We start from the raw sequence: 27,405 nt of genomic DNA on the forward strand, positions 1-27,405 counted from the left end.
CTGCTATTTCTGGCCAGTTTCCTCAAGTTTCCTCACTCAAACTATAGAGTAACATCAATATTCATGATGCTGAGGAAGGTTAAGTGGATCTATTTTCTCTTCTATAGTTTGGATCATCTACTTCTTCCTCACTCTGACACTATTTAAAAAACCTTCAGATATAGATATCTATACACCTATATCTATTAGGTGCATTTATTTGTGACATACTCCCAGATTTAAAGATAAAAGTGTCAGAGAGGGGGGAAAAAAGTACAGAAGCACAAGTTTATATTTATTTAATGCTAAGAACACAGATATTCTAAAGAGATAAACAGAAAGTAGTGTTATTTTTTCTAAATAGGATTTTGATCACAAAAATGCTGGTGATTCAAACCTTTAAAACAGAAGAGCATACAACCTAAGAAAAATGCAAAACATATTTCATCTCTCACCTGAATTAGAACACCTAAGTATTCTCCTTAAGAGGAGATTAATACAGTCACGTGTTGCCCAATGATAGGGATATATTCTGTGAAATGTGTTGTTAGGCGACTTCCTCCTTGTGCAAACAGCACAGAGTGTACTTACAGAACCCTAGATGGTATAACTTACTACACACCTAGACGATATGGTATAGCCTGTTGCTCCTGGGCTACAAACCTGTACATCATGTTACTGCACCAAACACTGTAGGCAACTGTAACATAATGGTATTTGTATCTAAACATAGAAAAGTTATGGTAAAAATATGGTATTATAATCTTATGGGACTGCCATCATATACGTGGTGTGTCATTGACCAAAACATCATTATGTAGTGCATGACTATTAAAATTGTGCAAAAAAACCCCTGTATCCATAGTGTTTAAACCATAAAACCAATACCTGGTATATACATGACAAAAACAAAACAAAGCATCTAAAATAATATGCAGCCTATAGAATTCAAAGACAATAAAGGTGACAAAGTCAGGTAAAAGAAAGGCAATTACGGACATAAGATATTTTTTAAAGCAGGAAGCTGATGATGTCCACTGTAAGCCTGGAAGAAACCAGGAGTCTGAACACGGAGCAGTTACTGATAGGAAGGATAAAGTGCTGCATCTCTAATAGCAAGCAAATTAACTCTGCTGAAATTGCCAGAATGAAGGCCAAGGTGGTTTTCAGTAAGGAATGTTCTCCTTGACAGCATAGCCAGCATGTGGTTGAGCCGGGACCTGATACCAGCGAAGTGGAATTGCCGCTCTTTGTTCAAGTTTCTAAGTGAGTCACTCAAGTACAGTTCCAGGTGGGGGGTGCCCAGGTACTTGGGATAGCCAGGATTGTGGAAGTCAGTGGTTCTGATGGAAGCAGGAGAACCAGTGGAGCTTGCCACAGAGCCTTGGGAAGACACAGAGGAGGAAGACTTCAAACTGGAAGATCTCGATACAGACATTTTTGAGACTGGTGACCCTTCCGTAGATTGAGTTCCTCGAGGAAAGAGAATGTTCTCATCCATATCAGTCTGAGTAGTGGTCGACCTGGACCAAATCATGGTTTGAGAGCTTGCTATCCTGGTGATGACTGCAGTCTGGGTCCCAGCACATGCTGTGGTGATGCTGGTTTGTGTTCCCACCTCACTCACACTCAGCCCTGGCATCTCCTCTCCTGGCTCTGTTTGAGTGGCAGCGTCAATGGCCTTTCTGCTCTGGAGCTCGTCCCTGTGGCTGCTGAAGTAGTCTTCCTCACTAACAGTGGAGGACTCACAGTCATGGGGCTTGCGCTCTGCCTTGCCCTCTGCGGGCATCTCTGGGTCCAGGTCCGCCTTCCTGGGAGTACTTGACAGCCTAGCCAGCCGCATCCGCAGCAGGTTGCCTAGGGTGAGCTCCCTGGACTGTGGTTTTCGGTTGGTGAGGTGATCAAACTTGTTGCTGCTCTGGAAGTGAGACAGGAGTTTGGGGCTGATGGGCTTGGACTGGGCATACAGGATTCGGAACTCCAGATCAAAGTGTTCAACCACTTGGCCAGACAGAATTACCAAGTTACTGCTGTTTAATTTGCCATCCGTCCATGTAAAACTTAAGGATTAAAAAGAAACAAACAGCAGCTGGTAAGGATGAGCAATTTTGGTTTACTCACTGTCCATCTGAATAATATAGCACAGGTATCTTACCACATAAGGGTCACAACTTTGTTGATATCATACCTACCATTTGCATGTATTTAACTAGCCTTAACACATATATAACATATATGTGTGTTACCATAAAAGTAAAAAGGCCACCTGTTTAACAAACACACTAAATACTCGGCCTCAGAGGGTTTTTTTGTTTTGAGATGGGGTCTTGCTATGTTGCTCAGGCTGGTCTTGAACTCCTGGGCTCAAGCAGTCCTCCCACCTCAGCCTTCCAAAGTGCTAGGATTACAGGCATGAGCCACCTCACCTGGTCCTTGCCTCAGAGTTTTTAAAAACTAGAAAGGGGGCTGGGCACGGTGGCTCACGACTGTAACCCCAGCACTTTGAGAGGACGAAGTAGGCAGATCCTTTGAGGTCACGAGTTCGAGACCAACCTGGCCAACATGGTGAAACCCTGTCTCCAGTAAAAACACATAAAAAATTAGCCAGGCGTGGTGGTGCATGCCTGTAATCCTAGCTACTCGGGAGGCTGAGGTGGGAGGATTGTTTGAACCCGGGAGGCAGAGGTTGTGGTGAGCCGAGGTCGCACCACTGCACATTCCATGACTGGGCAAGACTCCATCTCAAAAAATTAATTAATTAAAAATAAAAAATAGGGCTTCTAAGTATTTAGGCCAGCATCCCCATTTTAAAGGTAAGAAAACTATTTAGGCCAGCACCCCCATTTTAAAGGTAAGGAAACCAGATAAAGGGATTATCACAGTGGGGAGCTACTGCTGGACTCCAGATCAGACCCTAGGCCCTACGAATTGCTAATGCCCTGCTCCTTGCTACTGTTTGGCAACATCAGAGGCCTTCCTGCCCTCAAGCTTGTCCTTGTGGCTGTTGAAATAGTCTTCCTCACTAACAGTGGAGGACCCACAGTCATGGGGCTGTGCTGCCATTTTCACAAAACACCATGGCTCAAAACATGTTAGAGCTGATTAGTGGCCATGTGCCCTTGCCTGTCTAGTGTCCCTTCCCCACCCCCCTCCTCTGCTAGCAGAACTCACACGCACCTGTACCCCAGAAAGCTTTCATTATCACACTCTCTCCAACCACAATAGGGGCAGGCATGTGGTCCACACTGGCCAGAGTAACCTATTCCCTTGGATGCAGGGATTCATTCAGGGTGGGCATGTGATCCCACCAGAGCCAAGTAATTTCATTTTTCTTTGTCAAATGGATTCTGACAGAAGGGACTGATAGTAATTCTGAGTGAAAGAGTTTCACCCTTTGGGAGACAGCTACTAAAGGCCATATAAGAAAGCCAGGATCTGGCTGGGCGCAGTGGCTCACACCTATCATCCTAGCACTTTGGGAGGCCAAGGCGGGTGGATCACAAGGTCAGGAGATCGAGACCATCCTGGCTAACATAGTGAAACCCCATCTCTACTAAAAATACAAAAAAAAATTAGACAGGCCTGGTGGCAGGCGCCTGTAGTCCCAGTACTCGGGAGGCTGAGGCAGGAGAACGGCGTGAACCCAGGAGGCGGAACTTGCAGTGAGCTGAGATCGCCCACTGCACTCCAGCCTGGGCGAGACTCCGTCTCAAAGACAAAAAATAAAGAAAGCCAGGATCGTTGACTTCAAAGGGAGAGCCTGCCTAAGAACAAAAGTCAACTCGAAAACATCAGAACCAGGAGATAGTGTTCTGATCAGTGTGTGGCTCCTACGTCAAGATGAACTGAAAACCAAGTACGCTTCCTTCCGGGTTCTTCGAGTCAGTATGTTTGAGAGTTAGCTGACACTTGCCATCACCCCACTAATGGTGCTATTTGTACCAGAAGTAGGTTTCAAATAGAGATCATAAAACACCGTCAACTCTGTCTCCCGTAACCAAGATATGGCTAATGCAAAGTCCCCCTGAAAACTGCCTTCAAAGCCTGAGAAGGAAGATTCTTCTGAAAGCCTTCAATGAGGCCGGGCTGGGCGCAGTGGCTCATACCTGTAACCTCAGCACTTTGGGAGGCCAAGGCCAGCAGATCACCTGAGGTCAGGAGTCTGAGACCATCCTGGCCAACATGGCGAAGCACTATCTCTACTAAAAATACAAAAATTAGCTAGTCATGGTGGCATGCCTGTAGTCCCAGCTACTCGGGAGGCTGAGGCACAGGAATAGCTTGAACCTGAGAGGCAGAGGTTGCAATGAGCTAAGATGGCGCCACTGCACTCCAGCCTGAGCAACAGAGCAAGACTCCATCTCAAAAAAAAAAAAAAAAAAAGAAAGCCTTCAATGAGATAATGTAAATAAAGCACCTATCCAACACCAAGATTATAAAACGTCCTCAACAAATGGAAGCTATCATCGTCATCAATTTCATTTGGAGAGAGTAGTCTTTATATTTTAGAACAGCAAAAATCCATTTGCAGCTAAGTTTGGTTAATATAGATAAATCCTACTTGGTTGGGTTAAAAACAAATTTTTTAAATAAACTTCTTACAAAAGGAAATTCCAAGAAAAAGAGTTCAATTTGTTTTTTCCCATGGCCTCTTGGGTGAAGAAAGTTGAAATTTTGTTCTGAGCAATGAGGGTATTGTTTACAAAGAAAGGTGTCAAGATTTTCTTGATCTTACTGCCTCATCTTCCACAAGCCTTCACATTTCTACCTTTACCCAGGGCTGACACGTAATTATCACTCAGGGTTGTGTATTTCTTCACAAATGGGGTTTTCTTTTTAAAATTCTACAGACACACCTCATGCAAACCATTAGACAATCTACTGCAGAGGCGGCAAAAGATACAACCGTTGGAGCCACATACGTAAAAATGGCACAAATTCTAGAGATTCATGTAAACCACTCATTATCCCCACACTCTCTTCAACCTCCCTGCTCTCTACCTTAAGATGCCATTGTCAATGTGAGACTTCAAAGGTGGGTCAGAAACATAATCAGTATTTTCTAGACTAAAGCGCTAAATTACAAGGCTTGAAGCAACATGGAGGATTTGAGTCTAAAGCTGACAGCTCTAGCTCTGCCTTCAACACTAATGGAGATGCCTGCAACTGCCCCTACCTTCGAGTGAGCAGGGCAAGCTGGGTCCAGATCCCTAAGGAACCAGGATTCCAGATTGTGTGTTGCTGTTAACCCCCAATTCGTCCCCTACAGACCTGGGCCAAGGCTTGAAATCTAGGACTTGCTGACTGTGTTGTCTCAATACAAGTTCAACTTCTGCATTTTAATCTATGGACTACAGGACAGGGGAAGTGACCCCCACCCAAACTGCCTCTAACAGGAGGCTTTGATAACCAGCTCCTATACACAGATGCACACATATCAGAATGCATGGCCATACAGGCTCTCATTGAGAGGAAAAGGCTTTTACCTTTACATGACATGTTTCTTCTGAAGAGCTTAGATTAATAAGCCTTGGACGGGTTAGAAACTTACCTGTAGGAGCCTGTTGCCACGCGGATGCCATCAATCAACGTGAACTTTTCATGAACCTTCCCAATAATCTTAGTTCCTGACCTTGCATAGTAGATATTTCCTGTGATAGTCCGAACTGTCATCAACTGTTGGCAGGAAGTGGGAGAAATATAAACGAACAATTCAGCAATACTCGTCCGGTGAGCAAATGGTTAGGACAAAAAGGCTTAGTTTACAATTCCCAGATATAATTATTGGCAGATGCGTGGCTTAGGGTTACCATTTAGTGACAGTACACACGGTACGCTAGCCAGACAGTTCTCAAGCCTCAAGTGATGTTACTTCTACATTTGGTCCATCTTCTCATCTGTTCTTTTCTTACATTTACTTTTGAGACCCTTAGTTCATGTGTGTATGTGTTCTAAAAGAACACTCAACCTTTTTGGGATACTAAACAACAGAAGCCAAGAAATGATTCTGAAGCAAAATGTGTGGGATAAAATCATCAAAGAAAACACGCTAGTAATAAAAAACATTTTAACATAGTCTGAAAAAAGCTAAGCTGATCTTCCTCCAACTTGTTTGTTTAATGGCATCACATTAGAGTAACAGTCCATCCTCACTCACCCTCAACACCATAATGGGTATGGAGAATAGGAACACAGGACAGGCCTTCTCTAGTACAGGCCTGCTGAGGCAGAAACACTCATATCACATGTGGCTTACAAGCAATGTCACATCTCCTACAAATACATAATTACCAAAAACGTACATTGGTGGTGGTATGCTGGGGCAATATACTGCACATGTATGCATAATTATTCCTGTAAAATGACACACATAAATGAATAAATAATGGCATACAAAATACTATAACAATCTGCATCCTCTGGAGCAGACCAGTGGCTCTATATCGTTAGAAATTTTACACATTTAAATTAAACGTGTAAGACTTTTATTTGACTCATTGATTCCATAAACAACATAGAGAGCCCCTACTATGTGCCAACCCCTGAGACAACAGAGATGTAAGGCATGCTCCTTACCTTCAAGGACTAGAATAAGAGAGAGAAAACTAATTGATTTAGAAACTACAGTAACACATAACAGCATTCAGAGAAATGAAAACCTATATCCACACAAAACCTCTACACATGTTCACAGCAACTTTATTCATAATAGACAAAAACTGGAAATATCCAAATGTCCTTCAGTGGCTGAATGGTATAAGATACCATACAATACTCAGCAATGAAAAGGAGCAAACTGTTGATACATGCACAACTTGGATGGATTTCAAAAGCACTGTGATGAGGGAAAAAAAGCCAATCTTGAAAGATCACATACTGTATAATTCCATTTACAAAATAGACTGTAAATGACAAAATTATAGAAATAGAGAACAAATTAGTGGTTGCTAGGGGTTAAAGAGAGGGGAGTGATGTGACTATATAAAGGAGCAGGAGGAGGGAGATCTTTGTGGTGATGGAAACTTCTGTCTGGATATGCATGCATGATGATAACATGGCACAAAGCTGTATACACACATTGTACCAATGTCAATTTCCAGGTTTTGACATTGTACCATAAGTTACATAAGATGTAACATTTGGGGAAACTGGGTGAAGGGTACATGAAACTTTTCTGTACGATCTTTGCAACTTCTGTTAATCTATCAATATTCAAAATAAGCTAAAAATAAAACACAAAACTATGGCAAGACATAATGTCACTTCTGTGGCCTTCTTATCAAATGCGTAAATTTAACTTTGATAAAATATCAGACAAACCCAAATTCTACAAAAAATTGGCTAGTTTTTTTTTTTTTTTTGAGGTAGAGTCTCACTCTGTTGCCCAGGCTGGAGTGCAGTAGCACAATCTCGGCTCACTGCAACCTCCATCTCCCAGGTTCAAGCAATTCTCCTGCCTCAGCCTACCAAGAAGCTGGGACTACAGGCGCCTGTCATCATGCCCGGTTAATTGTTTTGTATTTTTAGTAGAGACGGGGTTTCGCCATGTTGGCCAAGCTGGTCTCGAACTCCTGACCTCAGGTGATCCGCCCACCTCAGCCTCCCAAAGTGCTGGGATTACAGGCGTGAGCCACTGCACCCAGCTGGCTAGTATTCTTTAAAGGTGTCAAGATCCAGCTGGGCACAGTGGCAAATGTCTGTCGTTCCAGCTACTTGGGAGGCTGGTTGATGCAAGAAGATCAATTGAGTCCAGAAGTTCAAGACCAGCCTAGGCAACACAGCGAGACCTCATCTCTTTTAAAAAAAAAAAGGGGGGGGGCAGGTCAAGACCCTAAAAGAGAAAGAAAGATGGAGAAACAGTTCCAGATTAAATGACATGAAGGAGACTTGACAACTAAATGTAAGGTGTGATCCTGGACTGGATTGGATCCTGGACCAGAAAAAGGGCATTAGTGGAACGACTGGGAAATGTATACGTCTGTAAATTAGATTGTATTGATATCAAGTTTATTTCCTGATTTTGTTATTTGTACTGAGGTTTGTAAGATGTTAACATGTGGAGAACTTGGACGAAGAGTATTCAGGAATTTCTTATATTATTTTTGTAACTTCTTTATAAATCTTAAATTATTTCAAAATAAAAATTCAAAAAAAAGACTAGGGAATGTCATAGAGGTACACGTGGACTTGGTGGGAGGAGAGCTTCCTGGAGGAGGTGATGACCCCTGAGCCAAGTCTTAAAGGATCAACATATAATAAGCATAAAAAATACCATTATGGGCAGATTAGGCGTGGTTTTGTGTATCTTTCCCTTTGACACACATCTGAATGTTGTACATGCCTCTGTGATCGTGGCCAAAGCACTTGTGAGTGCCTGCACATCAATGTGTGACCAAATTCCTACAGACAGCACAACCCAACATTCTGAACCTGCTACAGAGGCAGAGCATGGGGAAATCAGCCCCCACACAGCAAGGGCACAAATTCACTAGCACAGACAGGCACAGGAGACACAAGCAACCAGGGAAGACAGTGCTTCCCCAGGAAGGAGGTAAAATTACAAAAACTTGGGAGGCCAGAGAAATAGGCCTTCTTAAACCCCTCTACAGAAGATCTGGACACCTATGAAGGCAACAACCAATAGTAGGCAACTGAACCGGTGCCCGCTCATAGATTTCTGTCTGGTAGATAAATCAGAGAAAATCACTTGATCAAAGTTGTGGCCAGAACAATTCTGTGATTTCTCTGCTAACGCACAGCCTTAATTATAGAAAGAGTGCCTTGAAATTAAACACTGATACCTTCAATTTCTTCACCTGGCTAGCTGATAATGCTCTTTTCCATGCCAAAGTGTATCTTCCTTGGGTCCACCTGGCCTCATTTTCTAACCACCTGTTGGGTTACATGGCTGTCTCATCTCAATTGGTCTAGAAACCCCAATCCTGTCTTCATCATGAGGCAACCAACAAGAAGTCTGTGGGAGAATCTGAATTCTGTAAACCAAATTGCTTGGTAATAATAAGGTGGTAAGTTAGAGTCTCTTAGGCAGTAACTTACAGTACCAAAGACTAAATTCGTTTTGCTGACTGCTTTATATCTAGTACCCGGTGCATAATAGATACTCAGATAGGTGATGAACAAATAAAGTTCTGAAGTTCACAGGTTAAGTTGCTTAATTTTTACACTTGATCTTAGCCAAAAGGCTGAGAAGCTATGGATTGCTTAATTTTTAAAAAACAAATTCTGGGCCGGATATGGTGGCTCATGCCTGTAATCCCAGCAATTTGGGAGGCCGAGGTGGGTGGATCACTTGAGGTCAGGAGTTTGAGACCAGCCTGACCAACATGGCGAAACCCTGTCTCTATTAAAAATACAAAAAATTAGTTGGGTGTGGTGGCAGGCACCTGTAATCCCAGCTATTCAGGAGGCTGAGGCAGAAGGATCTCTTGAACTGGGGAGGCAGAGGTTGCAGTGAGCTGAGATCGTGCCACTGCACTCCAGCCTGGGCAACAAGAGCGAAATTCCATCTCAAAAAAACAGAACAACAACAACAAAAAAACAAATTCTGTAATAAATATGACACTTTTTCTTGCTTCTTTCCATGAAAGTGACCAAGCTAGCTATGTTGTATAGGCTTCCACTGAAACACTTATTTTCAGAATCAGAGAAATAGACATAAAATCTAATTTTACAATAATGAGAAATGAACAGCAGCAGTACATGACAGTGATTACAGACACTGGGGCTGGAGGCAGACATACAAGGAGGCAGACCCTAGGCCCACTACTTTGCAGTGGTGGACACTTGTGTTCTCTGTGTCACTATTTCCTGGTCTAAAACACAGGTGCCACTTACCTGATAGGGGCTGCTGTGAGGATTCAGTTACATAACATTTGTTAAAAGCACAGAGCAGGCTGGGCGTGGGGCCTCATGCCTGTAATCCCAGCACTTTGGGAGGCCGAGGCAGGCAGATCACCTGAGGTAGGAGTTCAAGACCAGCCTGGACAACATGGCAAAACCCCATCTCTACTAAAAATACAAAAATTAGCCAGGTGTGGTGGTGCGCACCTGTAATCCCAGCTAACTGGGAGGCTGAGGCAGGGTAATCGCTTGAACCTGGGAGAGGGATGTTGCAGTGAGCCTAGATTGGGCCACTGCACTCCAGCCTGGGCGACAGAGTGAGACTCTATCTCAGGAAAAAAAAAAAAAAAAAAGCATGGAGCAGTGCCAAAGACAGAGTGGGAGCTCAACAAATACTGGTTGCTGTGATTAAAAGGGCAGCCTGCTGGAGCTACTGTCAAAAGCAGCAACTTCCAGGATGGCCTTCAGGCCTTCAACAAGGGAGCTGGTCCAGGCTCTATTAAGAGGCAGGACAGTACAGGGGAGAGGCCAAGGTCTTGAATCCTAACATTTCTTTTAAAGAGCTTAATTGAGATCTAACTCACAGATCATACAATTAACACAAATTCTGTAGTTTTTAGTATATCCATAGATATATGCAACCATCATCACCGTTAGTCAATTTTAGGACATTCTCATCAGTTTAAAAAGACAGTGCTAAAATAAAGTACCCTTTAACAATAATCCCGTCCTTCCCCCAACTCCCCAGCCCTAGGCAACCACTAATCAATGTATCTATAGATTTCCCTATTCTGAATTAATGGAATCATATCATATGTGGTCTTTTGCAACTGGTTTCCTTCACTTAGCACGTTTGCAGGTTCATCCATGCTGTAGCATGTATCAGCACTTCATTCCTTTTTATGGTTGAATAGTATGCTATTGTATGAATAGACAACATATCATTTATCCACTTATCAGTTGATGGGCATTGGATTGTTTCTACTCTTTGGCTTTATGCATAATGCTTCTATAAAACTCATACACAAATTTTTTGGGGGCCTATATTTTCATTTCTCTTGGGTAAACACCTAGGAGAATTGCCAGGTCACAGGTACTGTTCATTTTCTGTAAGACCAGGCAAATGACTTTGCTCATAGCCTCAGTCCCTTCCTTGTAAACAGGGATACCGCCACCAGCCACCTTGTAGATCATGGATGCTTGGTCATATTCGTCGACTATGGTGAAACTGGATATAGTGTACCACAAACCTTTTCTTGTTCAGGATGAACTTTCAGATCCATGCACATATCCAAAAATTGAGAGAGGAGAGCCTGGTCCAGAAGGATATACACAGCAACTCCCTGCTTCCTGCATATTTCTTGCAGGTCTCTGAAGATGTCGATGTCTGTGAACACGTCCATTACCACTGCAATCACCTACAGGTGAAACAGGGAAGAGCACATAATCAGCTTATAGGACACCACCTTACAGCACGCTGTCTGGACTCTGGACTCCACTAAGAACTGGGAAACGATCCCTATCCAACAGTTATCCTTCCCTCCTGCTTCTGCAGTATTGGTGCCCCCCCTCACCATGGACTCTTTGGCATCTCCAAAGACACTTGGGCCCCGTATCCTACAAATCTTGACTTGGCCTAGCTAACACTCCCAACTCCATGCTGGCAGGTTTCTCAAAAATACAGATCAATCCACTGCCTTGCTCTCTTATGAACCTGCTCCATTCACCTTCTGTTCCTCCACTAAACCCCTGTTTTACAGGCTTAGTTCAGATCAGCAAGCTCTCTGGTTCTGTGGGTAACACACTGTTGGCTTGTTGCTTTCCCCACCAGGCTTCAGTTTGCTGTCCGTTAAACAAGTAAATAAAACCTCAGATTCTCTCTGAGGGCCCTTCTGAGGGGTAGCATTCTCAAAATCTATTTTTTAAATTATTGTCTGGTTTTGAATCATAATCTCTGACTTTTTTAAGGCCTGTTCCATTCACCACCAACTCATGACTTGAAAGCAATCGAAGCAGACCCATGGATTCTCCCATCTTCTGCCTCCCTAACACTGCATACCACATTTGTTAAGATTCTGTTCTTTCCACCAGCCAGGCCTGACCAGCTGTCTATTGGGCAGGTTCTAACCAAATGGCTTCCACTGCACCGGCCTCTCCTCAGTAAAAGGTTCTCTCTGCAGTTCTTTGGTATCTGTCCACAGTGCAAGCCCACAGCAAAGAACAGGGAAATATTTCCTAAGGATTCTGCCTTTAAGCTCAGAACAGGCCTTTCTTCTCCCCAACAATGTGGCTCCGTTCATGCCTCCCAAGTGATTTTCCACACGTAGCGTCAGACTACAGTTAAAAGCTACCTTTTAGCCACCATTCTTGGGCAAATTACAGTTGTTTCAAATGTATGTTTCCTTAGCTGCAAAATAGGGTTGTATCTAGAACTAAATGACTATGTTACATAAAGTGCAAGGTACAAAGGATCCCTTAGTGTCTGCTCATTTATTCACTTTACCAGTCCAGAGCTGGAGCCGTCCAGACAGTTCAACACAGGGAGACACCGCCTAGCTTTCCTCGTTCTTTTAAAGACAGGCTGTTCCGGCCACAATGCCTCTAATCACACCCTTTGCAGGCTTAAAACCAAGGTCCTCAGCAAACTCCTGGCAGGGCAGTGGGGGTGTCCAAACATCCAGGCTTAGAAACAGGTCCTGACAAACTGAGTCAGAAGTCGGGGGTGTTAACTAAGGAAGCCAAGGCGTGGGGGCTCTTCTGTAGTCTGGAGCTATAAGGGTTTCTCCTTCCTCCCCATTTCAACAGTAAAAGCCTGTCTCTCAGAATCACATTAACTCTTTTTCTGAAAGTTAGGATTATTCATTTATGGGTTTCACTCCTTCTACTGCAGCAAAGGCTCTTGAATGGGATTGATTCATTTCTGTGGTCCCAGAGGACTCAGGACAGTATATGACAGTCATTACTCCTTAAGGATTTGGGGGATTAAAGAAGGAATGAAGAGACAAAAAGGCAATTTGGCTGTCTTTCTCCAACACTCCAGGGCCTGGTCTACTAGGATGTGAGACCCTGAAACACCAGTTCCTGGGAAGTCATTGCTGTGAGGGGGTCAAGAAGACCAGTTGCTCTCCTGCTGCCTTTCCCTCCCCACCCCTTTTAATGATGCTCTAAGCTGTGGGCTATTCTTGGTAAAGGGCATGGCTGAAACCCACTGAACACAGTGATTTAAAAAATGAGAAGCGTTCTTTCTGAATTTGTGGCATCCTCTGAAGTTTACATCCTCCACTGGCTTTACACATCCTATTTTGACAGTCCTATTCATCCCACTCATTTCAGGTCATACAGCAGGAATTAAATGCAAAAGGTCTGGGCATAGAACCCAGCTCTACCACCTACCAGCTGTGTGACCCTGGGCAAATGGCTTAATCTCTCTGAGCCTCAGTTTCCTCCTCAGGAAGATACAATTAATAGCATCTGGGTCAAAGGGCTGCTGTGAGGATTAAGTGAAACAAAGCACGGAAAGAGCTTAGCACAGGGAGGGCAAGGCAGGAAACAGGTGCTATTATGCAGCCAGCACCTCCTCAGAGCCCGTTGTGGGCTGCACACTGCACTAGGCAGAAAGATGGCTATGAGGAATTGGACATAGACCCAACTTACCTCAAGGAGAGGACACATGATGCAGAGAGGCAAAATGATATATACAGCCTAAGCAATTAAACTAAGGGGGCCGGGCATGGTGGCTCATGCCTGTAATCCCAGTGCTTTGGGAGGCCGAGGCGGGCAGATTACCTGAGGTAGTTAGAGAGCAGCCTGGACAACATGGTAAAACCCCGTCTCTACTAAAAATACAAAAAATTAGATGAGCGTGGTGGCGTGCACCTGTCATCCCAGCTACTAGGAAGGCTGAGGTACAAGAATCACTTGAACCCGGGAGGTAAAGTTTGCAGTGAGCCGAGATCGCACCACTGCACTCCAGCCTGGGCAACAGAGCAAGACTCCATCTCAAAAAACAAAACAAAACAAAACAAAAACAAGGTGTCTCCTCCAGTGGTGGACCATGGGCACTATAGGTACTCAAATGCTTACCAGATAAGAGCAGGGAAGGCTTCCTGGAAGAGATGGCATTTGAGCTGAATCACAAGGACAAAATTTGGACAAGGGCATGGGAGAAGTGAAGGGAGGAGAAGGCATTGTCGCAGGAAGCCACATGATGACAGAGGAAGAAGTAGGGAATGACGGGGTATGTACCAGTCTGGCTGGAACGTACAGCATGCATGAAAGGGAGCCACGGCACATGACTGGAAAAGATGGATGAATGAGCAAGATCACAGAAGGCCCTGAATGCCAACCAAGGAATCAGTTTCAAACTTCCCCACATTGCCTGTATAAGAGTAATGAGTTCAAAGTGAAGAATCCAACAGGATGGAAGAGACTGATGCTAGAAGAGATTGGTATAGGTCAGAGATCTGGCCCCACCTCCTCCAACACAGGACCTGCAACACGGCAGTCACATGGATATTCTTTAGGTTAAGCAACTTCAATAAATGTTTAGGAGGACTAGAGACCAAATGAAGAAAAATCAGTAACACGGCAGAAGGAATGAGGGTTGCAGAAGAGGGAAGGAGGCCATGGGAGAGTCGAGCAGTGGGCGACATGGGCTGAGGATGACAGGGAGAGGGATATTCAGACACAAGGAAACAGGAAACACAAGATAAGAAGAGTGAGGGGTGAGCTTCGAAACGGATTTTGAGGTGGCAATAAAACCTTCAGAAAGAGGTTTGGAATATGCAGGTGTACGAATGAGAGTAAAGCTCACAGGAGAATGCTAAAGAGGAAAATACACACCTGCTTGCCTCTCTGATTTCCCACTCTTCTTTCAAATCTTCATTGTGGACCCAATCGAGGCAGGCAGGTGTTGAGCACTGAGGATCTAGTGTCAATCCCTGTCCTCAAGAACGCAGTCTAATGAGACAGGAGACAAGCCAGGGGTAACAGAGTGTGACGGGCCAATGGACACGTTCCCTCAGTGCTACTGGAACAGAGACCAGAAAAACCCAGCTCAGCTGCTGGATTAGAGACCTGCTGGAGGCAGCGGCATGGGCCTGGGGACCCACAGCACAAGGCACGGCCAAGCTGAATTTTGATTCACCACTTAACAAAACAATTGTGCAACACCTTTGTTATATAGTGAGTAAATACCAAATTCGCTATTTGTTCCATTGTTTGGTTTCAAAGCCTCACCCTTTCCTGTGTGCTGGATTTGAACACTAGTCCTTAACACCCTCAGGGTGTGTAGAGTTGATGGAGGTTTTTTTCTTCCCCTGACTCCCCCTACACCCAGCATCCCCTCCTTTCTTACTAAAGCAGGACTCTTAAAAATATTCGTCTATTTTTTTGTTTTTGGAGATGAAGTTTCACCCTGTCATCCAGGCTGGAATGCAGTGGTGTGATCTCGGCTCACTGTAACCTCCGCCTCTGAAGCACAAACAATCCTCCCACCTCAGCCTTCCAAGCAGCTGGGACTACAGGCACATGCCACCACACCTGGCTAATTTTTGTAGACATAGAATCTCACCATGTTGCCCAGGATGGTCTCCAACTTCTGAGCTTAAATGATCCACCCACCTTGGCCTCCCAAAGTGCAGAGATTACAGGCATGAGCCACTGTGCCCAGCCAGAAGTACTTGTCTTTTACAGAGGAAAAGTCCACAGTCCTACTGTAGAAGCAATCAGTAGGGAAGTCTTCCTTCAAATCCCCATCCCCATCCCCCTATTCCTCTGTGTCCAGCCCTCATGCAACCAATCCCTGCATAGCTGAAGTAGACCTGGGGCTAGACTGAAGGGACAGTCTCTTCACTGAGCTGAGCAATGACCTGGACTCATCCACTAACCGGCCGAGTCCTGCTTTCCAAGCCAGGATGCATCTCCTAGGTGTCCGGTGCTCATGCTGCAGCCTGTGGGTCCAGAAATACACCTAATGTGTATTTGGCCACTGCTTCCACTCCTGGAGGCAATAATGTGCGAAGGACAAAGGCGTGTCTGGAAGGCAGGCAGCCCTTGCACATCAAGTGCCCACAGTCATGGCACTCTCCCAGTCTGTGCTGCATGGAGCCCACCCACTCTCTAAGGACTAGAAAGTCCTGAGAGTGGTGACTTTCAAGAGTCCCTTCCAGGGTCAACACCCATTTGCAATTTGCAACTCAGTGCAAGTCAGTTACAACAGGAGACATGAGGAGGACGCATCCAGCTGGTCAGGGGCATAATGGCCGGCCTGCTGACCAGCACCCCACTGTTGCTGCACTTCTCCAGCCATATCTGGAGCAGCTGCACCTGTGTCCACTCCCACATCATCATCTCAGGTGACAAATCACAAGCCTACCTCTCTCAGTCCTTCTACCTGTCCCCTCCTGATTTGTACCAAGGGACTTGGGAACCTATGTAGTTGAACAGTAGACATCATGATGGCCTTCTCGGTCTCTGGGAAGGTCACAGACCCTGTTTATGTTACTTGCCACGTGAACTGAACTCTTCTCTGCTTGCCTTCTTGCACAAAAGCTCAAAAGTGCTATCTAGAGATTTCAAAACCCCATTACCTGTCATCCCCAATTTATAGATGAGAAAGCCAAAGCTTGGAGAGGTTAGGTAACTTGTTCAAGGTGACAAACTTAAGCAAGTACAAGGGCTGGAATTTCAACACAGGTCTGTGTGACTCCGGAGCCATCTAAAAAAAGTACTATGCTCAGTATTTTATATCATTCCAAACAAGTTTAATGGGCAGTTTTTCACATGATTGGAAGCTTAGAACGAACACTAAAGGATCAGTGGCGTAGCCCATGAAGTGCATGGGCTCAAGCTCACCACGGATGATTGACACTACCTATCTCATAGTGTTTGCTGGCAGTTCCTGGCATATGGAAAGCCCCTAAATGGCAGCTACTCATATTCTCAGTCCCAATTCTGTCACTATCCCTGGACAAGCCATTCCATCTGAGTCTCGGTGTCCTTAAAACAAGGAACCCTTCCAGCTCTGCGAAGTCAGTGATTCATACACACTCAATGGGCAGGTCTGGGCTCTGACCAGGCACATGTGCAGCCCCAAGAGGCCCCTCAGGGCCAGTCGTTCCAGTTCTCATTCCAGCTCTTCTTCCTCTGTGTGAAGCAGGAAGTTCGTACCGATCACCCCTTCTCACTGCACCTCAGTTTCCCTCCCTTCCCTCCCACAGTCATAAAGTGAGGTCAGGTGTGCAACATGCTTGGAATTCCACCAAAGATCTGCACACATTCAATGTCAGCCTGTGCTGCGGTCAGTAACATCCTGGCCACTGCATTCTCCCAGCTGACCACATGGCCTCCATTGATCCTTCACTTCCTCTCCTTACTCTCTCAGGACAAAGCAAAAGATGTATTTTCTCTCCATGTATTACATGTTTTAATAGAACAGAAATAATCTCCTTGGGATTTTGTCAAAAATCTTTAACAATCTTGACATCTTTGGGGTTTAAAAACAAAAAAGAATGTAAATTCCCACAGTGAAACCTAAGCTTGCTTGTGCGTACTGTTTTCCCTCCGTTTCAGAGGCTATTATCAAATTAACAATTTAGGCCAGGCACAGTGGCTCACATCTGTAATCCCAACATTTTAGGAGGCTGAGGTGGGAGGATCACTTGAGGCCAGGAGTTTGAGACCACTCTGGGCAACACAGTTGAGATCCTGTCTCCACAAAAAAATTTTTTAATTATCTGGGCGTGGTGGCATGTGCCTTTAAGTCCCAGTTACTTGGGAGTCTGAGGCAGGAGGATTACTTGAGCCTGGGAGGTCGAGGCTGCAGTGAGTCATGATTGCACCACTGCACTCTAGCCTGGGCAACAGAATGAGACCTTGTCTCAAACAAACAAACAAGCAAACAAATAAAACAATTTAAGTATCAGATGAAAGTGCTGGCAGGGCCACCAGAGGGTGGCGGGAGCAAAGTTTTCACTGACCTCTGGAGGGACTGACCACTATTCAGTATATTCTGTACTATTCCAGCATGAAGTACACAAGCAGGTGGGCTTTTCAAAGGGGAGGGAAAAGCACCAAGAAGTTAGGGGGTAGGGGGAGGAGGGCTTATCATTTTGAATTGTTTTTATAAGTATGTAAAACATTTGCCTAGTTCCAAAATCCAATTTACAAAACAAGGTACTTTCAAAGATACTTAGTTTCCATCCTTGTCCCTTCCTCGCCATTGAGATAATATTTCCAATAGTTTTTTGTTTATTCTTCCATTTTTTGCAATATAAACAAGTATACATAGGTGTATATAAACATATTTGTTTTATATAAATAAGTGTATTACGTATATATCTATGTATATGTGTTTATATCCCCCATAGGTAAAAGGTAGCATGGAATACTACACATTGTTCTAGACTAGCGTGGCCCAACAGAACCTTCCAAGATGACAGAACTGAATCTTTATTTAATTTTAATCCATATAAATTTTAATAGCCTCATATGGCTACCACATTGGTCAGTACCATTCTAGATACCGCATATCAGAGCTAGTCCTCATTCCTTCTTAGAGCTACAGGATATTCCACTGCAGAGACGAATCGGTTTATTCACAATGATGAACCATCCTCTACTGATGAACACCTGAACTCTTTCCTGTGTTTTGCTATTATAATTAGTGTTGCAACGCATGGCCTATTGTCTACAACTATTCATATTTTTGCCAGTGTATCAAGATACAGAGAAGTGGAAGTGCTAGATCAATGGGTAAATATAACTGAAATTTTGCTAGATATTGCCAAATTCCCTTCCAGAGGTTATATCATTTGCATCAAGAATTTTTTTTTTTTTTTTGAGATGGAGTTTCATTCTTGTTGCCCAGGCTGGAGTGCAATGGCACGATCTCGGCTCATCACAACCTCCACCTCCCAGGTTCAAGCTATTCTCCTGCCTCGGCCTCCCAAGTAGCCGGGATTACAGGCATGTGCCACCACACCCAGCTAATTTTGTATTTTTAGTAGAGACAGGGTTCAAGATTTTTTTAAGCCAATATACCCACTACATTTTTGGGTTTTGCTTTCTTTTTTCCTGAAATAACGTACCCTCTATCCATAAAGAAGTCAGAGAAGAATCTTGCAGCTTCCTTACTGTCTGCTAGACACTAAGGGAAAAGAATAAAATGGCGGACAGAGGCCAGGCACGGTAGCTCACGCCTGTAATTTCAGCACTTTGGAAGGCTGAGGAGGGCAGATCACAAGGTCAGGAGCTAGAGACCATGCTGGCCGACACGGTGAAACCCTGTTTCTACTAAAATACAAAAAATTAGCCGGGCGTGGTAGTGGGCACCTGTAGTCCCAGCTACTCAGGAGGCTGAGGCAGGGGAATCGCTTGAACCCTGGAGGCAGAAGTTGCAGTGAGCCGAGATCGTGCCACTGCACTCCAGCCTGGCGACAGAGCGAGACTCTCAAAAAAAAAAAAAAGAAATGGCAGACAGAAAGTAGAATGGTGGTTGCCAGGGGTCCAGGAAAGGAGGGTATGAGGAGCTAGTGTTTAATGGGTACAGTTTCACTTTGGGAAGCTGAAACAGCTCTGGAGATGTCTGCTAGTGACAGCTGCACAACAGTGTGAACATATTTAATGCCACTCAACTGTACACTTAACAAATGGTTAAAATGGTAAATTTTGCTGTGTATTTTTTTACCACAATATTTTTAAAAAGAAATGGCTAAATTCTAAAATCCTTAACCTGACTCATGAAATAAAAAGGAAGGGATAAACAGTAGCAACACTTCAGTCCGGTGGGTAACGTCCAATAATGATGCACTAATGAGAACTTCTAGGCCAGTGGTTCACAACTGGGGGCGATTTTGCCCCTAGAGGGCATTTAGCAATGTCTGGAGACATTTTTTATCTTGGTAAAATAGGTAAGTTTGCCATCTTAATAATTTTTAAGTGTACAATTCAGTGGCAATAGTTACATTCACAACCATCACTACTATCTGTTTCTAAAACTTTTTCATAGCCCCAAACAGAAACTCTGTGCCCATTCATCAGTAACTCACTATTTCCCCCTCTGGAGACACTGAATATCATGACTACCTGGGGTGAGGGATGCTATTGGCATCGAGTGAATGGGGGCCATGGATGCTACTCAACATCCTATCCTACAATGCACAAGACAGCCCCTCAGGACAAAGAATTATCCAACCCAAAAGGTCAACAGTGCTGAGGGTGAGAAGCCCTGCTTGGGGCTGACATGAGCATTTGGAACAGAAACTGATCACACCACACAGGCTCTACTGTAATGCAGAGGAAAGTTGTGCAAGAACAGGAAAGCCTTAATTCAGACACATCCAAGTAAATGCCAGCGGCCCCCAACAGGTTCCTTAGCTGCTACTCCTCCTGGCAGGGCTCTCTGGGAACACAATGATCCCCACTACTAATGCTCAGGCTATCAAGAGGATGCCCAAGGGTGAGGTCATAGCAAAAGTGGCCTCTTTGGAACAAAAGAGCATAGGGAATAGGCACTGGTAAGAAAGGTGACTCTGAGGAATTGGAACCTCCTGGTGGTACCAGCTTTGCCTGTGAACTCCCATTCAACAAACCAGGAATAGCCAGACAGCCAATTCATAAGCACATTGCCAAAATGAGGCTATGTAGCCCTTCCAGGCAGGGGGACACAGCCCAGCCAAATCCCAGTTCATACAGCAACAGAGGCAAAAAGCTGAATGAGTCATCAACAGATACAGTGGTGGAGGAGTGGATCTAGAGCAAGTAGGTAGGGAAAATATCCTGTATAGTTCAAGATTATCCAAAAACGTCCTTAGGAAGCAAACATATGGGTTCTCAAAAGGTTCAAAACAGTATTTCCTCCAATTTTGGTGAAGCTCGCCTGAGCACCTGGTAAGCAGCCAGCTTGTATTCAAGCCATGCTATACATAATTGTGTTTTTATTTATTTTTTAGAAACAGGGTCTTGCCCTATCACCCAAGTTGGAGTGCAGTGGCATGATCATAGCTTACTACAGCCTCCAACTCCTGGGCTCAAGTAATCCTCCTGCCTCAGCCTCCTGAGTAGCTGGAACTACAGGCACATGCCACCACACCCGGCTAATTTTTTAACTTTTTGTAGAGACGGGATCTCGCTATGTTTCCCAGGCTGGTCTCAAACTCCTGGCCTCAAGGAATCCTCCAGCCTTGACCTCCCAAAACACTGGGATTACAGGCATAAGCCACCGCGCATGGCCAAACCATTTGTTTTTATTAAACACTGTACCTCATTCAGTATGGCAGAATGCCCACACTTTGAAAGCTATATAGAAACAGAGTCAAGGAAGGGGCTGGCAGATTCACAAGCCCCAAGCACAGCCACCCAGGGACAAATACTTGCTGAGTGGAAAGGCAGACAGAATCACCTGAACTACTTTTCTTCCTATCTACCACTCCCTTCCCCCTGCCCTTTATTTCTCCTCAAAGCATGTAGCTGAATGAGCAAAGGTGCACATAATAGGCCCCTGCAGTATTTACTGAGCACCTTTTATGTATCAGACACACTGAGTGATTCTGTGTGGTCAGAGAGCTGCTGGATAAAACCTATCCCAGAACCAGCCATTCAGGCTGTAAAGCCAGGATTAGGCCCTGCCATTTACCAAGTAACCCTGGCTTCCTGTGCCTATACTCTGGTCAAGGAGCCTCGTATCCTGGCTCCTTCCAGAGACATTCCTGAAGATGCAGGGTGGTCCTCAGACCACCTCAGTGAAGGCAAATAAAGCTGCATGGAGCAAACACTGAGGTCCGACCCTGCTCTACTGCAGCCTGGCCCCAACCTCTGGGGTTAAGTGGGACCCTTCATGTGGCATTCAAAGTTCCTTCATTCACCCACCAAAAGATTCTCACAGATCCCTCTGCTCCAGGTACCAGAAATATCTATCTGGCTCTATCTTTCCCAGGGAGAGGAAAACACACTCTGGTTTACAAAACCTAAACCCAGAGACCTATGTTCTCCTGGCATCATCAACCACCTTTCCCACTTGATGGGTTGAGGAGGTTGTCTGTCAGCATTAATGCCTCCTGCTCTAAAAACTGACCACCTCGTTTTCTTCCTGAAAAGGACAGGTCTAGTCATCGTCATTTTCATCGTCATTTTCCTGTTTACAGAATACGCAACATGGAAATTAAAAAGTTCCAATCTTCAACTGTTACAAACCTTCAGCCTGTTGAAAACTACCAAAGCTCCAATCCTTCCTCATGGCAGGGGGGCTGTATATAGTAGGGATTAGGAGTGTGGGCTTCAGTGGCCGGGCACAGTGGCTCACGCCTGTAATCCCAACACTTTGGGAGGCCAAGGCAGGTGAATCACTTGAGCCCAGGAGTTCAATACCAGCCTGGGCAACATGGCGAAACCCCATCTCTACTAAAAACACAAAAATTGGCCAGGCGCAGTGGCTCACGCCTGTAATCTCAGCACTATGGGAGGCTGAGGCAGGCAGATCATGAGATCAGGAGATCAAGACCATCCTGGCCAAAATGGCGAAACCCCATCTCTACTAAAAATACAAAAATTAGTGGCGGGTGCCTGTAATCCCAGCTACTTGGGAGGCTGAGGTAGGAGAATCGCTTGAACCTGGGAGGCAGAGGTTACTGAGAGCTGAGACTGTGCCACTGCACTCCAGCCTGGGCAACAAGAGCAACTCTGTCTCAAAAAAAAAAAAAAAAACCCTACAAAAATTAGCTGGGCATGGTGGTGTGCTCCTGCAATCCCAACTACTCGGGAGGCTGAGTCAGGAGAGTCACTTGAATCCAGGAGGTGGAGGTTACAGTGAGCTGAGATCATGCCACTGCACTCCAGTGTGGGTGACAGAGCAAGACTGTCTTAAAAATGGTAATAATAACAACAGAAAAAAAAAACACGTGAGCTTCAGAGCTGGAACTAGACAGACTTGGGCTTGAGCCCAGCTCTGTCCCATGCTAACTGTGTGATCTTGGGCAAGTTACTTAACTTCTCTGTGCCTGGTCTTTTCTTAATTGTAGCCTCCTCCCAGGGGTGTTGGGAGGGTTAAATGAGGTAATTCAGGTCAAGGGTTTAGCACAGAAACTGACCCATTCAAAGTGCTCAATCATATCACCATTAGGTACCTTTGCCATCAGAACACGGATGCAGAACAACTTCTCATTTCATCCTGAAAGCAGCCTGAGACCTACACCTTCATGGTCCTCACTGTCACAGGTACTAGATTTCAAAGGATGTGGTCAAGGTGACACAGCCACTCCCTTGTCCACAATGCACGCCCTTAAACAGTGGTAGCACTTAGCCAGCCACCAGATCTGCTGTCACCTCTCCCTACCCAAGCACAGGCTCCTGAACCCTCCACAGGGAGTGTGGTGGTTAACAGTGGTTCAGGCACTCTGTGCCTCAATTTGAGTACGGGCTCCTTCATTCTCTAGCTGCATGACTTCGGGGCCACTTAACTTCTCCATGCCTCAGTTCTATCAGCTGTAAAATGAAGATGATAATCGCACCTTCCTTGGGATTACTTAGAACAGTGCCTGGCAAATAGACAGGGTCTCCCCATGTTGCCCAGGCAGAAGTGCAGTAGCCATTCTCAGCGTGGTCATAGTGTACTACAGCCTCGAACTCCTGGGCTCAACCGATCCTCCTGCCTCAGCCTCCTGAGTAGCTGGGACTACAGGCACATGATACCATGTCCTGGCTTTTTTTTTTTTTTTTTTTTAAACAAAAGAGACAGGCTCTGGCACCTCAAATTCAGCACTGTCTCAAACCCAATTCATTTCAGCATCCCTTACCTCAGCTTCCTCTCCTACCACTAACCCACTGTGGGGAATTTGGCTGCCCCCAAACATTCCAGGTCCTTAAACACTTGCAGGCCAGCCCCCATACCCTAGGTCTGGCAAGCCCCACCCAGCTCTGAGGTCACTGCCACTCCGGAGACTTTCTTTCTTTAGCCCTTTCCGCAGTACCTGCAGCAAACTCCTCACTGCTTCCCATCACACACTGTCCACACTCAAGTGTTGGCAAGGATGATGCCTTCCCCTGTGGCCCCAGCCATGGTAGAGTCTGATACACAGCAGATAATTTGGCATCTATCAGACACACTGAAAATACTCATTGGATTTTTTTTTTTTTTTCCGAGACGGAGTCTTGCTCTGTCGCCCAGAGCTGGAGTCCAGTGGCGTGATCTCAGCTCACTACAACCTCCACCTCCCAGGTTCAAGCAATTCTCCTGCCTCAGCCTCCCAAGTAGCTGGGATTACAGGCACACACCACCACGTCCAGCTAATTTTTGTATTTTTAGTAGAGACGGGGTTTCACCATGTTGGCCAGGCTGGTCTCGAACTCCTGACCTCATGATCCGCCTGCCTCAGCCTCCCAAAGTGCTGGGATTACAGGCTTGAGCCACTGTGCCCAGGCAATACTCATTGGATTTAAAGGTAATGTACCACCTTTCTCAGTTAAAAATGCCCAGGTTCCAAATACAGCATCTTGGAGGGAACTGTGGGTAACTAGACTAGGGCAGCAGGTTCTTTCTGGAAATGTCAGTGTTACAAAATGCCCGTGGGATGAGGGAGAGTCTGAGCTCCTGGCTCCATCCCCTCTCCTCACGCTAGCACGTGAGTTTAATAGTTTCCCTCTGGCCTCTGGTTCCAGTGCCCTTTTGCTATCACTAAAATTTGGGGCTGGGCAAAAGACTAGAACAATCCACAGCTCTCACTATACAGACCAGTTCTTTACATTTTTCAGGTTCCAAGTGCTCAAGTTCTACCGGAGGTGAGCTTTGGGAATGCATACCTACACAAGTCTGCCTTTTCCATCTTTTTAATCTTCTCACTGAACCCGCAAGGAAAATGTCTGCTGCATCCAAAAACCCTCAGCCCACCCAAAGCACCTCAGGGCTGGTAAGAGCCTAGCTGCAGCCCACAACCACTCCCTCAAAGGCAAGGCACTAGGTCACTGTATCCACTACCACTGCAACCCCACCAGTCAGGGAAAGAACATTAAGAACATTGGTGAGAGTTGGGGCTTGGACATGTCAACCTGACAGTGCACTGGTATCTTCACCCACAGTCAGACACACTCAGGTACCAGCCCTAACAAGTCTTACCATGGCTGGGGCTTTATCTGCCATGTCCCTGGCACAGGCAGATAGCCAGGGAGCTGGGCACTGCCAGTCAGCAAGCAACCTGACCATGGCTCCAAACCAAGGTGTCTGCCACGACACTCTATGTGCGACACCCACCTGCAGGCTGCCTTCTTCCTCCTTGATCCCCACCACCCTCCTGCAGCTTCATCGAGGCTGGCAAGCAGACAAGACCTCCATTGCACACATGACCATGCCATACTAAGTCAGACAGTAGGACCAAAACCCACTATGAATACAATACGGAGGCCGATCTAATGCAAATGTATCTGCATTTTAGGAGACCACTGCAATCTGGCACAGACCCAGCCTATGGAAAACAAACCCCTTGCCCCACTTTCCCCTCCCGTCTCTGGCAGTAGAAAAAGCGGCAGGGGGCCGGGCGCGGTGGCTCACGCCTGTAATCCTAACACTCTGGGAGGCCGAGGCGGGTGGATCACCTGAGGTTAGGAGTTCGAGACCAGCTTGGCCAACATGGCGAAACCCCATCTCTACTAAAAACACAAAAATTAGCCGGGCGTGGTGGCGGGCACCGGTAATCCCAGCTACTTGGGAGACTGAGGCAGGAGAGTCACTTGAACCCGGGAGACGGAGGTTGCAGTGAACTGAGATCCCGCCACTTCACTCTGGGCAAAAGAGAGAAAATCTGTCTCAAAAAAAAAAAAAGACAAGAAAGAAAAAGCGGCAGGGCTCTCACTTTGCCACTCTTGTGTTTATCTGCTTTTTACAACATAAGATGCGTGAAAGTAATTAGCAATAATAATTGATTCCTAATGCCCCGTAGTTGTCTCTGGAGACCATCTTTCTGGAACTTTCCCTACGTAAATTCTTTGGTAATGAGTCTCCTAAGAAGCTCCTGAAAGTGGAATCTAGCGTTGGCTGACAGCCAGGGAAATCGGCAATTTTCCAAGTTTGATTTTAACTGAAATTTGGAACTCAGAGTACTTCAGGTCCTTCCTTCAGGGATATGAACGTTAGGAGATGGAACCCGGGCACAATTCGCATCCTTGGGAACCGACGCTTTCCCACTATCCCCTGCCACGAGGAGCGGCCCGGGGGATCCGGGGGAGACACTCAGAGTGGGGTGTGAGTCAGGGACCCTGGGACCACCTAGCCCGCGCTTCCGGTAGGGCGCAGAGGAGGTAGTGGCCCCGGCTCGTACTCCCAGCAGGCCTCAATATCCCATTCTTGAAGGGGGTCTCCCGTGCGACTCAGGGCCCTGGAGGGCCGCTCACCTCTCGCGCCGAGCGGAGCTGCTGGCGCAGAGCGTCCTTGCAGCCGTAGGGGCCGCCTTCGCCCGCGCCGCGGGGCTGGAAGTGCGTCTCGACGCGCGTGGCGCCGCGGTAGGCGCCCTGGTAGAAGGCGGGCCAGCCAAGCTCCAGCAGCGGCGGCTCCAGGTCCGACTGCTCGGGGAAGTAGGTGCCCGACGAGCAGTCGTGCGAGGAGCCGAAAGAGTCCTCGGCCGCCGCCGCCGCGCCCTCCTCTCCCGGCCTCTCCGCCGCGCGCAGGATGGCGTGCACCTCATCGGGGTTCAGGAAACGAGCCAGGCGCTCGCGTTGCAGGAAGGCCGTGAAGGCTTCGGGGCCGCCCGCCACCAGCTCCTCCAGAGCCAGGCGCCGTGACTCGCTGAACAGCTCGGTCGGGTTGGGCGGCCCGCACGGCGACAGGCAGGCGGCGGGCAGCTCGTCCAGGCCCTCGGAAACCAGAGGCATAGCGGCGCTCGGACTCGACAGCCCTCGGACAAGAATCAGTGTGCAGGCCCACTTTATAAGCAACCTTTGAATCAAACAGGCCCGCGCCATTGGCCGCACCTCCCCGCCTCGGCTCTCCCATTGGCTGCTTTCCTTCCAATAGTGGAGCGAGGCGGGGCGCAAGCCGCTACGGCTCCGCCCCCTGATGCGTTATTGGAGGCGATGCTGGGATTGCTAAACTGAATTTAAACTTGCAGGGGCGAGGCGGGGAGCAGAGCAGGGACAGAGCAGGGAGGGCCGAGCTCCTGGCCATCCCAGCGCGCCCCCTGCCGGCCGCCCCACAGCGCGGCCCTACAAGGCCGGTGACAGTCAGGCCTAGGCAATGAGGAGAGGCAGGTGCCAGACTCCCAGAGACTCTGGCCACGCTGCTCCTAGGCTCTCAGAGCTTTGGCATGGCCAAGGATATCGCCTTTATCACCTGCCTTTAACCATGTATTCATTCATTCAAAAAATACCGGCTCATCATATTAGGACTACTCCTTTGATTACACCCTCCGGTAGTCTTCTCTCATTTCATAGGTTTTTGCCTTGTAAAACCCCAACAAACCCTGGTTATACCCTACTTTCCACCTGCACCCCGGCAGCACTACAGGGCTGGAGAAAAAACAAAAAGGGCATAACCATGCTTATTGACTGGTCATGTTTTAAATTCATAATCCGTAAGACTGCCTG

The 27,405-nt window shown here is 46.4% G+C and overlaps 1 protein-coding gene across 1 annotated transcript; it reads right to left on the reverse strand.

Annotated features, from left to right (window-relative positions):
* Window positions 1-253: 253 nt before the first annotated feature.
* On the reverse strand, window positions 254-26,798 carry FAM83D (family with sequence similarity 83 member D). Its single transcript, XM_055265783.2, has 4 exons — window positions 26,218-26,798; window positions 11,091-11,258; window positions 5,531-5,655; window positions 254-2,039 (listed from the first exon to the last, which is right to left on the reverse strand). The coding sequence occupies exons 1-4, from the start codon at window positions 26,782-26,784 to the stop codon at window positions 1,058-1,060; spliced, it is 1,842 nt and encodes a 613-aa protein (XP_055121758.2). The 5' UTR covers window positions 26,785-26,798; the 3' UTR covers window positions 254-1,057.
* Between the last annotated feature and the right edge of the window lie 607 nt (window positions 26,799-27,405).

The sequence above is a fragment of the Symphalangus syndactylus genome, chromosome 24 (assembly GCF_028878055.3).
Source record: "Symphalangus syndactylus isolate Jambi chromosome 24, NHGRI_mSymSyn1-v2.1_pri, whole genome shotgun sequence".
Classification (NCBI taxonomy): Eukaryota; Metazoa; Chordata; class Mammalia; order Primates; family Hylobatidae; genus Symphalangus; species Symphalangus syndactylus.